Source organism: Anarhichas minor, unplaced genomic scaffold (assembly GCF_050575085.1).
Source record: "Anarhichas minor isolate MPS153535 unplaced genomic scaffold, ASM5057508v1 ptg000021l, whole genome shotgun sequence".
Taxonomy (NCBI): Eukaryota; Metazoa; Chordata; class Actinopteri; order Perciformes; family Anarhichadidae; genus Anarhichas; species Anarhichas minor.
Window position 1 is genome coordinate 2,252,756 of NW_027466467.1, and position 15,131 is coordinate 2,267,886.

Below are 15,131 nucleotides of genomic sequence, written 5' to 3' on the forward strand. Positions count from 1 at the left end.
GACATTCACATCTCTCCGAGCACTTACTAATAAAAGAAGCACACTGTTGAATACCATGCACTGTAAGTATTCTCATGTACAGCGGAACAGACGTGTCTGAGTGTTTTATACGCAAATGTGAAGTGGCCAAAAAAAATAAGTTTTGTAAAGCTACAAAAAAAAGAAGACAAATGCTGAGAAAAGCCTTTCAAACTGTTCTGTTGGTTTTTATGTACGTGTGTGTGTGGTCATCCATACTCCCTATGCATTTTTGGGTCAAAGGTCAGTTTAAAGCCCAATCCGGAATTGTAACAAATGTTTATAAGAAATAACATATATAATATAAAACTTCTTCACAGTTGCACAACGCGGTAAATGTAAGAAATGAGTCGTTCACAGTGATTGTGTGGCGTTCAGGGGGATGTTTCAGTTTGTCTGCATCCTCACTGCTACATGACACCACATCCTACAAACTGGCTCTTTACGTGGTTGAAAAGGTAAAAAAGACAAAGCATCTGATTACTTTGCCAACAACGGACTGATAATGCGATCATTTCAAATTAATATTACATTTCTTCACTAATTTTGGGGAATTTTCGTAATGTCAGATGAAACATTTTTTCACCATTTTTTTGCGTTGGCTACACTTACCTGTTGTCACTACTGTCGGCGATATGTAAATGATTTCCCATCACGGTTGTTAATGATTGATTAACACTAAACAGGGCCGGGGTGAGTCAAAGACATGATGGTGAACTAAACATTAGCTTAACTTGCAACCCAGAAACATTCCCCCTGATATTACAACCACAGCTCTTAGTCAGCTAGCCGTTAGCATTCGCAAAGGAAAATATAGTTAACTCGCTGATCACAGTGTTTGTTCAGCGAGCCAATAGCATTCTGCGCAGACAACCACAGTTTGGTATAAACCGCGATGACCGTTACTCGTAACACGACATGAATACAAACTTCCTTCACACGACTTTCAGCCAACTGTGGCTCTGACTTTACAAAGGAAAGAATAATATATTTTTGCATCACATCCAAAGTCATAAACGGTGTCGTCTCTCATGGTCTGTTGGTCGTGAGTGCGTCTCCAGTCTCTGATAAATCCCACGAGGACTTGTTACACAGAAGTTATCCGATTCTGACATTCGTATCAGTTTCATGACTTTATTTAAACATTGAATTATAAAAAGATAAGTGTGTTGACCAGTGGCATCACAGCTGATTGCGATTCCGGATTGGGCCGGGTTAATTAATAACGTATGCGTTGATATTGTGTATTTTTTTCAAATTGTGTAAAGTTCTATTCTATGTAATATAGTATTTTTCTATGACAATATTACTCTTCCGAAACATGGGAGGAAATACAAAACAAACATCGGAGGGGAAATAAAATGTATAACTTTGTTGTTGTCGTTTTTTTTGTTTTTTGTTCATTTTCTATGAAACCAAGAGTGTACTGTCATACTTCTCTTTTTGAGAAGAACATGAGAAAAGATCAGAAGAACAATAAAATGTCTAATTTTATGTGGGATGACTTGTCTGTCGTTACTTTGGTGTGTGATGTAATCCCAATGCTGCAGCACTGCATGTGTGTGTGTGTGTGTGTGTGTGTGAGCGATCCGGTGACGGCTTACCGCTCTATACATGCACACTGTGTGTGTGTGCACATGTTTCACATCCAGGAACTTGTAGAATAACTGGTTTTAATGTGTGTTTCCCATAGTACTGCACAAAGTCACTGAAGTGAAGGTAATACTTCTAAGGAAGGAACAAACTGTTGGGGTGTGAGTCTTAAATGCTTACATCAGGCTTCTACCAGTCAGATCTAAACGGCATAATCGAATCTAATCTAATGGCTTTTCACTTGTAAACACAAACATGCTTTTGCAGAACTTCATAGTTCCTGAGTGTTTTGGGGAAAACAAGCCATGTGTGTGAGGAGGGAATGATATGGGTTGGGGGGGGGGGGCAGCATACACACACTTAGATGTAATGTCCTGTGTGTGTCTTATTCAGACGGTGCATGTTTGTGTCTGTGCTTTCATGTGGAACAGAGTGTGTTTGGATGTACGTATGAGAGCCTCTTTGTATGTTCCTGTCTGTGTGAGAACACACAATCTGCTTTTCTGCCAATCTGCTACATAACATGGTTCATTGTACGTGTACTGTTCTGTATATACTGTACATTCTGCTTCTGCGGATTTAATTATCCCCAAGAGTGTACCGTTACATAACAGGTCCAACACAGAGTGCACATAACATGTATGCACACACACACACACACACACACACACACACACACACACAGCAGTAACGTATGGAAAAGTAGTTAAGGACCCAATTGCACACGATACAGTATGTCCATTTACACACACAAACTATGTATAAGGATGCACAGTCTGACCTGACGAGCCAACATTGAAACAGGAACTTCTGTCTCTGGGCGTGACTGGTCTCCATCATGCTGTTGCACTTCCATGAGCCGGTGGAACTGAAGCGGGGGAAAGACCTGAAGACCGGATGAGACTACAAACACTGGACAAATCACACCTAACGATTGACTTCCACTAACAAACACAGATATGTTTTATTCCTGGCAGCCAGAGACAACAGGCCAGGTATGATAAGAGTTGCATCACTCGGCAACAGGCCAACACAGGTTATTGTGTATTTCTGTACCAAAACAGAAACGGACATCCAAGAGTTTAAGAAAAGAGAGATTGTTTGTCATCACTCCAAAATCATATTCAAAAACGAATGAACAATTATAATATGTATCCAGACCTAAAAGTTTCAATGTGTAAGATATATGTTCCAAAGAAAAGGGGGAAAGCTTTTCATCTCTACTACTGGCTCCATACAATCAAAATTCACTGTCATCAGTTATGAAGTTCTTTTAAAAATTAAAAAAGAAAATAGAAAACTAGGCCAAAAAAATGAAACCGATCCGAGTGCCGGTCTGGATATCACCGTTATCTCTTATTATCTTATATTCACTCTGCATCTAACTGGGATGTACGTTTTGAGAGTTTGTTAGTTTGATTAAATCCAAAGCAGCAGAAAAACAAAATGACTTCTATGTCATAATAAAGTATGACAATGAATCATAGCAAAGCTGTTGTACAAATGAGATTTAAAAAAAGACATGAGTCATAATGTCTCCTAACAAACGCAGTCTGGTCTGAAATAAAGACTAAGAAAAGTCAAGAAAATAATTATAATAAAGTATATAAGGTCATGAAGTCATAGTATAGAATGTCAAATAAGTCAGAATATGGCAAATCAAGTTGTGTTTTTAAAGTCAAAGTATAGTTTGACTAAAATTGTAAAGTATGTCGGAAAAGACGTTGAAAAGTAACTTGTATAGAGTTTTGCAAAAATCTGGAAAAAAGTCTATAGTATGAAAAAACATCAATTTATAGTATGAAAAAAGTCACAGAGTATAACGAAATATCATAGTATGACTGAAAAAGACATGAAAAAGTCATATTATATAATGTCAATTATTTTTGTTTTTAAGTCAAAGTATAACTAAAAATTGATTATGAGAACTTTTAATATGACAAAATAAAGTCTTAGTAAAGTATGTCGAGTAAAGTCATGAAAAAAGTCATAGATAATAAAGAAATTCATAGTGTAGTATGTCGAAAAAAACGATTACAAATAGTAACTGTTTAGTATTTCAGGTGTCAGTCTAAACAGTGTTTAAAAGAATGTTATAAGTGGAAAACAGTGTCGTAAAAAAAGTCAGAGTATAGTATGTCGAAAAAGACCAAACAACAGTTATGGAAGAATGTAGAGTATAAATTGGCATAAAACTCTATTTGGTCTAGTGGTCAGGATTTCTGGTTTCCACCCAGGCAGCCTGGGTTCGACTCCCGGTACGACAATAAGACTTTTAATGAACAGGTGTCAGTCTAAAAAGTGTTTAAAAAAGTCATAGTATAGTATGTCAAAAAAGATCAATAAAAAGTTAAAGTATAGTTTATTACAAAAAGTAAAAATCTGTGAAAAAGTCTACAGTGTATGTAAAACATGTCAGAATATAGTCTGTCAATTTATTCTTTTCAGTGAAAGTACAGTATGACTGAAATAGTCACAATAAAGTCGGAAAAAGATTTGAAAAAGTAATTCTTTTTATAAACTCACTGTGAGCACCTGCTCAGCAGCAAATGCTCTCCGGACACAGTTATAAACGAGAGTTAGCTGGTGAACACAGTCAGATCGGCCCGATGCCCTCAGGAGCTAAAGGCAATGAATACTGACTGAATACTTGGAACATGAATCATCATGTTCCAAGCAACTGTTTGCTATCAAGTTGGCCGTATAATGATACGTCAATGTTGTGTTCACAACCTGTTTCTGCTTTCCACTAGTGACCAAAACAAGTCAGTTGTTGTTTAAGTAAAGGATCTGAACACGGCTTCCACCTCTGGACAACCTTTGCTCACTAAGATAAAAAAAAAAGATTGTTCATTTCCCCATCCCATTGTAAGAACAAACACTGCTGCCAGAGCAAATGTCCTTTCCATTATAAGCTGGGAGACAAATATTGTGTCAAAGAGGCGGCACATGTCTGTATTCAACAGTCCACAGGAAAGCAGTAGTTTTCTGGGATACAGTGTGGAGGACAGTGGACTTGCCAAATTGGTGGAAAATCTGCAAAAGCACACGCGGTGTCCCTGTGGGCTGTACCAAGAAACCACAACATCCTGGATCTCAACTGGCCACACTTGATGTTCACATCATCCCTCACTTTGCCCCTCCACTTTGCCCCTCCACTTCCTGTTCTATTTCTGACTGTAGAACAAAAGGCGAAAGTACCAAAAAACACTACTCTTGAATACACACAGATGTGTTTTTGCTCGTTGCTCTGTGGAAGGAAGGCCAAAGAACTGTCATCAAGATGAAATGGGAAAAGAGATTCTCAGCAGCAGAGTCTATTCTGGGAGCTGGCAGGCAGAGAATGGAAATGTCAGCGTTGTGTTTGTGTCTCTGGAGTGCGAGTTATTTAAAGCTCACACTGCTGTAAAACAACAGCAGAATTAATATTATTCAACGCTAAATTCAAGCAAACATCATCTTCTGCGTTCCCTGCTGAATAAAAGGACTGTTGTTGGGTCACATGGCAGCAATAATCACAACTGAAGTGGTGGTATTTGTGTCACTTTTCTGGACAAAAGATCAACACAACATGATGAACCGAGACTTAATTAACTTGTTCTGTACGGCGTCTGAAAGAACCCTCTGTCTTCCTTTCACTGAGAAGCACAAACAGGACACTTTAAATCAGTATTTTATGGAGCACTCATAATACCTTCATTGGAGTCAGTTGTTTTGATTAAAATAAAGTAACCGCATGTAACCGCAGCTGTTGAGGGAAAATAAGGTCTGGGATAATAAGCTGTGTTCAGCAGCAGCTTCTCTTCATCACCAGCATGTCGGAGCCTTCATTTCCCTGTTGTGAAACCCAACGGATGTTTGGCTCAAAACATTCCATCAACTGAAGCCGTTTCCAGCGGCTTCACAGAACATGCAGCTCAGTTTGGGAGGGATTGGAGGTTGTTTCTCCTGTCTTTATTAGTTAGCTTAGCTTAGCTAAGTGATGTCTGTCTGTTTGCTTAGGTAAGCACAGGTTGGATTGTTGTGGGTTGTAGTGCCACCATGAAGTCAACTCAAACCCCTATCTTTGGGAAAAGGCATTCATAAAGGGGTGAAAGAAACCACAGTTCCCACGGTTTCAAAGGTTTCTGCATCAGATGATTTACTCTAAGACACACACACACACACATCAAGAATATACAGCAGGAGGTTGTTGACTCTTTGTGGGAAGCTGGCTTTATATCCTCAAGGGCTGCCATGGTGTAACCCATCACCAATCAGGGATCACCTGGCATTCAACCCAACTAATCAACGTGTATCCTGATAGACTCAAGAACAGCATCTAAGTTACCGTAAAGCTACAGTTAGTGACTGCAATTAAAATAACTTTTTGTCACATTTGCTCAAACTGTCACTATTTCCTTTCGTGCTCTTATTGGCGTTTGCAAGATTCTAATGCAGCCGAAGAAAAACAACCAATCGGAGCGGAGGGGCCTCTGACATCAATGACTGTCAATGAGCGGCGCTGATCGAATATAAATCAAGATGATGTTCCTGCGTTGCCTGTTTCTTGCCTCAAATGTTTTCAGAAACAGATTTTAGTGAACTGTTTAGCTGTAAAATGAGAACGTTTGCCCGAGTCGACGGGCGGAGCTCGGCTGTTGTTAACACGGCGGATGGGTCACGAGCTTTCTTAATTTACACTAAAATATGAATCCGATTGGTTGTTTTCCTTTGGAATCTTGCAAACGCCATTAGGAGCACTAACAGGAGCAGAAGCAGATCTGTTCACAGACTATCTGTGTTACGTACTACTGTCAGGATAGAGGGGCAGTTAACTAAAGAAGTTAACTAGCAGCACTGCTGAGTGTCAGCAGCAAAGACGCTTAAAACGAATGAACCTATGGTGTGCTGTTTGTGCTCTTATTTACCCACGTTGCAGAGCACAGCACTGATTAGGGGGATTTGCAGGTCAAAGAATGTCTGGATTAAATCTGCTAAAAACAGCACTAACTCAAGCAGATTTACGTTGGTTTTAGACATTTTTCACTTGCAACTCACCAACTCAGTCAACCTTCTCTTACTCCCGACCCCTCAAATAGCGCCGCTTGGTCAGTGGCCCCGAGCTCCAAACTACGACTCCAAGTTAACCGCTAGCGTCGGTTTTGGACGAGCAGGGACGGCGTTAGTTTGTCCTTTTTTTAAATAAACTTCAGTCCTGACAGGAAAATAGTTTTAGGCAACAAAACCGCTAATAGACACATAAGTTAATTATACACATCTAATTGCCCTTTTATTATAATAAAGCTGTTTCCAACCCATTTGAATACTTTCACATATGTAAGGAAACCCGGCAGCAGTGAGCGTGCTGGAATGCAGCCTCCTGCGTTGGCTTGAGTACCTTAAATCTTGTAATACAGGATTTGTAGGATTAGTTTATTCTGCTGTGGAGAGGATTTAGGTGCATAAGTCCCACGAGTTGGGGAATTGAACTTGAATGGAATGATCTTTGTGCGTGTGTGTGCGTTACACCACCCATAAACGAACAAGTCATACAGACACAAAAAAACTCAAGAGCTCATTTTCAGAAGACACATTTTTTATTAAGAAATAAAAAAAGTTTTACACCTTTTGTAAAACCTGTTCAAACACATATTTTTTTCTTTTTTTTTCTTTAACCTAGCTTACAGGTTTGGCCATAGAAATAAAAAATAAAACCTTTCAAATTCTTTTAAAATGTTTTTTTCTTCAGAAAGAATTAAAAAACATTTTCTAATGTACATTCCTTGAAAAAAGGAAGGGCTGGCATACATACAGTATAACACAGGAGAGACAGAGGCGTTGTCATTGGGAACAATATCCAGAGTGAGGCTGTCGACCGAGAGGATGGGGAGGATGAGAGGGACTCCATTTCCCAGAGGACTTAGCGCTGAGACCATTTAATTTAAAAGAGGAAAGATGATTGTACGGCCAAAAGTCAAAACTTGATTAAAAGCTAAAAAAGCCAAAAATGTAATTAGGTTACATGATAACTATGGTTCTCCGAGTAAGGACGACATCGAACCAAAGAACTCAGACGCTCTTTGCATTCAGGAAACGGAGCCCCGTGTATCTTCCTTCGCAGCCGCGCAGTCACAGTGACTTCAGTGATAAAACAGATGCTGTGTCGCCTCACATCTGTTTGGTCTAATGTTGAATCTTTATCACAGAAACAGACGATTAGATTCCGAAACCTGCAGATATGGTGTTTTCATACCGGCAATGAAGACGATGTAGGCAAAGTGGGATTTAAAATCAGCTCACATGTTCCTGCGTGAATGTTTGGTTCTTCACTTTCTTTGATAAAGCACTGAAGCTGCAGGGTCGGGCCTAGCGGAGTTGGATTTAGAAATGTCTGAATAAGCCGAATGTAGAAATTGCATACAAGGTTTTGAAAGAAAAGCCCACATTTGATATGGTTCAATCTGGTTGTTATTGGATTTACTGCATTTGTTGCTGAGGGGCAGGCTTCCCAAAAGCAGCCGAAATGACTCCAATGTATTTGTTCATCACAAGCAAATTAGACTTTCCACCCTTAAGGGCACCTGGTTAGATTCCAGGTGTGTTGTGGATCAGAAATGGTGAACTTTGGTGGCGGCGTGCTTTTGGGAAGCTGCCGGATGTTTGAGCAGTAGTGAGATGAAGAAAGCAGGCAGAACGATGGCGGGCTTAGTGGCAGTGTTACTGTGTTTCAAACCCTCACAAACTCACAACTTAGCAGTCTGTCACAAAAAAAAAATGAAAAAATACGTTTCGCTAAGAAATTCAATTTGACGTCACAAAATGTTAGAATCTTTCTCAGTGCATTTTAAACCACAAGACCTGTGATGGAGCAGTGGTTTGGTTTGGTTCACTTCCACACTGTGGAGCATTTGGTGGCCGGGTGTAATTGAACTTTTTTTTTTCAAAGGTTGGTACCACCTCCTGGAAAAACAGCGAGAAAAATAAAAGTATTCTACAAAGTATTGCACGTAACAAATCTTAGCTTTTTTTTGTTGTTGATTTTTTGCTTTGTTTTTTTGATTGATAGTCGTACAAGTTACTCCGATGACAGAGGTTCAAATACACTATATTTGGAATACAAAAGGCAAATGTGACAGACACAATCACAAATAAAACAAAACAAGAAAACTGCAGAATTCAATAAAACGAGATCAACAAAAATAAAAAAAAGGAAATTAATTCTTTTGTTTTCACCCTAAAAAACAGATCTTCAGAAACGTTCACAATCACCCGCAGGCGGCTTTCAACATTTCAACATTCGGCGGTAAAAACTTTGTGCATCGCTAATGCTTCGATTCTCTTGCAAATTCGTTTTCTCTGACTAACAATCGGTTAGCTTAGGTTACAGGAAGGTTTACTCAGGCTAACTGAAGGGGAGTGTCAGAAGGCAGAGGAACTGGCATATACTTTAAATATACACAGAGAGGCAGAACAAACCAATACACCACTGCGTTAGCTACTACTCCTGGTCCACGCGTCCCCCCCAACAGAAGGATCTCAGCACTACGGAACACGTTCAGTCAGACTTACTTGCTCTAAATCTATTTGTGTGTCTCTTTGCAACAGATATTTAGTTTTGCTATTTCTTGTGGTCCCCACATTATAAAAACATTTATTTCCATTTTGTGCATCTTAGCTATGACCAAGACATTTAATAGATGCACCATGTAGGCAAAATGGTGAAACTGACTATTTAGCTTTCCATAGGTGCTCTGTGCCTTTGGCCAGGACTACTTCCTCTGTAGCGGTTCTGATGCTGTTGTTCTTACTGGAAGGTGCTGACACGTCTTTTCTTTCAGCATTACTACCATTCTTTTTTCCACCTTAGTGCAAAGATCCTTCAGGGGATCGAGGGACCAGATCTGTACAAAAGTTGAACATTAAAACAAAGCTTTGTATCGGTATTAAAATGGGAGGTTCTGCGATGGGAGCTCAGCTGTACAAAGACGACTTATATAGGAAAAGTTTATTACTGTATGAAAATAGATGTCTGCTGTGGATTTGGTTTCACAAATCCCTTTGAATGATATGAACTACTTTATTCTAAGTTGAAGAAATTAAATAAAGTGAAATAAAAAAAGGAAATGATCAAAGCTTAGATGACACACGAAACGATGCCCTGATTGCACCATCACTTCTGATGTGATGCTGTCGGTCAAATTCCTGCAATGCATGTGTTCCTGTATAACTGTATATCTGACGTGGATGAATAGTTTCATAACATTTTGATCTATTTTAATATGTCTGCTGTTGTGCTTTTTGGGAAACAGAAGGGTTCCGACCGTGATCGTCTTTACTGTCGAGGCCAACGAGGACCCTGAATAAAAAGATGGCAGTGTTTTTCTTTTGGTCTCATTATTTCACATGAAGTCCAAATTATACAAATAAGGTGCGATAATATCTCACTTCGACTCACTCTCTTTTTGTATTTTTGCCTTCGATTGCGGATTACATAGGCAGTAAAGGTGTGATATATATATATTCCATTCTGTGTGGCAGCGAACCGATCCAATGGCCTTCCAAGATGGACAATAACATCGTCTTCAATTGCTACCGTTAAGTGTCTCTTTGTCGACCACAGTTACGAGTCGAATGTTGGGTTAAAGCAGCTGAAGAGAAAGTCCTGAGTGGATGGTCACTGGCGACACACACACACACACGGGGAACCCGTTGTTCCACGGACGTGTTAACGTGAATGCAACGGTGGTAAATGTCGGATTTCTCAGATAATCATTCAGCCAGAGTCCCGTTTTTATTACATCTTATATATAGTGCCTAATTTCACAGCTTTAATTGACTAATATATTCCGTCAGAAGTTGACTATTCTCTTCGTTTGTGTCTTTGGTTAGGCTTAGTTAGAATTTCAGGCAGAGTCCGACTTAGCACAACATTTTGAGTTTTTGACGTATTTGGATGCTGCGAATGTTCTTTATTCACCGTTGCTACGCCTCGAAATTCATTCTGATAATCCCAAAATGACGATAGACACCCGACTCCCACTACCTTCCAAGGTCTCTGTTGCGATGCGTACAACCGTCTGCTACATTTCAATTGCTTTTTCAGAACAGTTGAGGTTCCCTGTTTGATACGAAGCTTCTCAGCTCTCGTTTAGAAGTGAAGTGAAGCAACATGGTGACTGTGGGGGGAAATAAAAAACATGACCAAACTCTGTCGTCCACTGGCTCTGATCCGTCTGCAGCCAATAAGAGTCTGGGAAGGAGTTAGACACTCCTTGCTTGGAGTCATTGAGTCGGTGACATGTTGGTTTAGTGCCCTGTCTGGCACAATCTACCCAAATGAAATGCAGTCCCGCGGTGTTTACAGAAGAGGAAACGCTATAAACCCCCAACACCTACCAACTTACACATGGAGCCATTGTAGAGTCCACGTGTCTTACTGTACATCGAACTGCTTGCCGAATGTTTAAACCCACACCCCCACAGGAGAAGATATTTGGGGGATAAAATAAGTTGCATTGTTTGTTTGCTTGACGCTAAAGACGGAATTGTTTGGCAGGGCCAACGCTGCGGAACTGAACGAGGATTCTCGTTACAATGGCTGCCACTGTAAAGGTATGATTTGTATAACAGCTTAGTATTTTCACACAAGTGTTCCTTCTTCCATGTAAAACTACAGCGATTATCATCAATAGTGAATAACAATAATATTATAGTCTTAATAACAAAAACAAAATCTAAACATTGCCAGAGGAAAAACTAATAATAATGTAACTTCCTCTGTAGAAAGTAAAATAAATCCAATCCAAAAGTGTAAGCCAAGAGCGCCTAGTGCAGCCACTAACGTACTGTAAACTGGTCTAGGACAGAGAAAGATAGATAGAGATAGATATAGATGGACTGATTAGCTACTACTGTACAGTACGCCACATACAACACACTCAAGGGTTCAACCTCCACACTTCAAATCCTTTCAGATTCCCCTCTCTTTGTGCCGTCTCAGCGCTGCTGTTCTCACTGACCCAGAGTCTCAGGCTGTGGAAGATGGGGATATTTGGGGCGAAGGTGCATTTCAAAAACCAGGATCCTGGCTTGATAAGGGTCATCGGCTATCACGGCTGTGATAATACATTTATTCAATTTTTCATTTTTTTGCTGCACCGGGCAATTTTGTGTACTAGAAATGAGAATACTGGAATTTTGATTGGTAGGTTTTGGTCATATTTCTCACCAAAGATCTTGCCTTGTGCAGCTGGAATATCATCGAAATGTTTCAGACATGGATAAGAAATACGTGTTTTTTTAAATTATTCATGCTGTACCTGCAGTGCCTCCATCTTCTACCTCCTCTCAACCGGGCCTCCCCTGAGCACAGTGGAACCGAATAACCCTACGGCACAAGTGCACCATGTCCATTATATATATATGTGTGTGATGTCATATCACAGGCAGAGAACAGCCCCAAAAACTGATTTTGGTGATATGTGTTCAATATGGGTATTTGTTTTTTTTCATTTGGTGGCTACAACATTCAGTTTGATTCCAAGACTCAATAACCACTTTCTTCTTCTTCTTTTTTAACAACAATGGCTGGTATTCTGCAAACAGAGATGTACCAGCGTGTGACCAGAGGCCGGTACTAATGTGCCACTCTGCCTTTAAACAAGACAAGAGTGGATATTACAAATAGGGGGGAAAGGACCAGCACCATTGTGAGGAATTCAGAAATAGATTTGAAATGTGATTGCTACCCTCTTAAGAAAACCCACCAAGAGCAAACTGCTTCCAGAGTATTCCTACGAGATTTGAAACGGGAACGCTTTTTTTTTTCTTCCTTAAAACCCTTATAAGTCCACCAGACAGACAGATAGACAGATAGACAGAAAAGACTAGCTAGCTTTAGAAGCATTGGAGAGGAGAGGAGAGCGATCTCATGGAGAGCCTCCGCCTCATTCCTTTACATCATGGTTTCTACGATGGTGTGGGTGGGGGCCTTCATCAGGGGGCCCTTGTTCCCGTTGGGGTCCAGAGGGTAGGTCAGCTCCTTGAGGCCACGGTGGTCTGCGGGACGGGAGCTGGCGCCGCCGCGAACCGGGGCTGCCACCGCCTTAATCCTCTGCAGGGCGGAAGGAGGGAGGGATGGAAGGGAGAAGTGTGAGAGGAGGGCGGGGTTTAAAAGGAGAGGTGGAAACAACAGAGAGAAGCAGGTAGGAGGGGAAAGATGGGAGGAATGACAGACAGGAACGGATCGAGCAATAATGGAGACAGGAGAGAACAACAGAGAGAGGACATGGGACAGAAAAAAAGAGTATAAGCTTCAGAAAACGGACTAAAAAACAATTGCATACAAACAAAACCTACAAAATCTGCGTTCGAAAAAACAAAACGTTTCGGCAGAATTTGTGCATAAGCCACCCACCTCAATGAGCGGCCCATCAGATCGGATGATCTTGATGACGACCACCATGGGGATGCAGATCATGGAGGTCAAGGCCAGAGTCCAACCTATTCCGACGGCCCAGTCTGGATACTCGTAGACCTTGTTGTACGTCAGTGGCTTGTATTTGACCAGGGAGAAGATGAAGCAGGCCTGGGGAGGAGGAGGAGGAGGAATACGAACGTCAGCGCTGTGAGGGAGAGCTTCACATTGTTTAAATTTGTATCATGTGGTGATTTGGCATCTTCAAAAACACTAAATTCAACGCACACTCAGTAACACTGTGTGTGTTATCGTGTAAGTCCACTACTTAACATGGGGACAATGACTCAAGGGTGTCAGTGTGATACATCATTTATTTAATTATGTTTTGACCTTTTAGTGTTCACCTGCTGTGGGGACATTTGAAGGCAAATACTGCATATTAAATGTCAACATGTCTCTTTAAGAAACACGTGAATGTCACGAGGACTCTAACAAGTTTCAGGAAGCAGAAGAAGTGTTTTCATAAAAAGAGGAAGAAGAAGAAGAAGAAGAAGAAGAAGTCAAACTCCTTGTTGTTGCTGTGTCATAATCTGCAGGCTGAGCCTGATGCTTATGGTTCACCGTCTGTTACAACAGCAGCAGGCTCTTACCATGCACAGTACAGGAGTGATGACAGTCCAGCTCCACTTCATCCAAGCGTTTGGTCTGTAGCCAAGCATGTCCTCAAGTGCATCGTAGTAATTATCAACGCCTGTGAAGACAGTGAAGTACCTTCTGGTTATTGTCTTTGCAAAAACACTTTTACTCAGAATGCACCAGGACTACTTATTTTACAACAATTACAAAGGCAAGATCATTAGTGCAGAACATTTCAAACACAGAGGCAGAATGCTTTAAACACGGCATGAAGTAAAATACAAAGTCATCTGTTATATTCAGAAGGAAGGTACTCACCATAAACCCAGGCAACAGCTATACATTCAAAGAATGCCACCCACAGAAGGCACACACCGCTCGCTGCATAGTAATCAAACAGCTGGAAAACATACATGCCACCCTGCAGAGAGACAGACACACACACACACACACACGCACACACACACACACACACATACACACACACACACACACAGGGTTTAATATCACAGGTGGTATTTACAGGTTCATGCCAGACAATACTTTCTTCCTCTCATTTTAAATATGCAATATCAATGTACTTATGTGCACTATAAATACTCTGCAATACCAACACTTCATACGTCTGACCCCATATGTGCAATAATGTGTATTATATTATATTTTTAGCTTTTATTTGTGATTTACTTATTTATTATACCTTCACCAAAGCGGGAGGCTACTGCATCCCGAGTGTGTGCGTACGCGCCTGTGTGTGTGTGTGTGTGTGTGTGTGTGTGTGTCCAGTGTGAAATCTGTTTTAACAATCATGGGAATCCTAAACTTGAACCAGGCCACGGCAGCCATAAAAAGATGTAGTCATGGGAACAGCAGAGGGAGAGCGAGGGAGGGAGGGAGGGATGGAGGGAAATAGAGTGACAGTGAGATGTTGCGTGAGACCAGGTTCGAGAGGAAGGAGAGGATGAGGATGGATGAAGAAAAGAGGGATGATAGAGGGAGACAGAAGGAGAACGAGGACCGTGAGACTAAGTGGAGGAACTGGAGACACTCGATGGACAGAAACATTTTCCACGATCAGCATTAATTCAAAAGGTCTCATTTGGCTTTAAAGTAAGTTTTTCACTGGAAAAAAAAGCCTGTAGCTCAGGAGGAGAAGTATCTTACTTTGGGACTCGTCATGTGAACTAACTGGTCTTCATTTAAACGTGTTGCCACATAAACAACCTTCATCTGCATGAGAATGCAGAATATGTCGGCAACGGGACAAGACATGGCTGTTGGAAGCCTTCTGGTTTCCGTGTAGTCAGAGTAGTATTGAGGAGGAACACAAAGAATCAGATATGACGCCACTGGTCTTATTTTGACAAAGAAAGTGTGATGGATTAATCACGTTGGATCTGGATTCTGGAGTCACAAAACACTCCACTTAGAGAGCCAACAGTGCTTTCAGTAAAGGTCAACGTTACTACCGATGAGAAGCTTT

General features: G+C 40.8%; 1 protein-coding gene across 1 annotated transcript in view; it reads right to left on the reverse strand.

The window, feature by feature from the left end:
- Nucleotides 1–7,171: 7,171 nt before the first annotated feature.
- Nucleotides 7,172–15,131, reverse strand: part of LOC142954535 (sodium- and chloride-dependent taurine transporter-like) — a 34,566-nt gene continuing 26,606 nt past the window's right edge. Inside the window, exons 12-15 of the mRNA XM_076095603.1 lie at nucleotides 13,967–14,069; nucleotides 13,663–13,763; nucleotides 13,010–13,180; nucleotides 7,172–12,706 (exon numbers count right to left, since the gene is read on the reverse strand). Of these exons, the coding sequence (XP_075951718.1) occupies nucleotides 12,548–12,706; nucleotides 13,010–13,180; nucleotides 13,663–13,763; nucleotides 13,967–14,069 (534 nt within the window). The 3' untranslated portion in view covers nucleotides 7,172–12,547. The remainder of the gene's footprint in view (nucleotides 12,707–13,009; nucleotides 13,181–13,662; nucleotides 13,764–13,966; nucleotides 14,070–15,131) is intronic.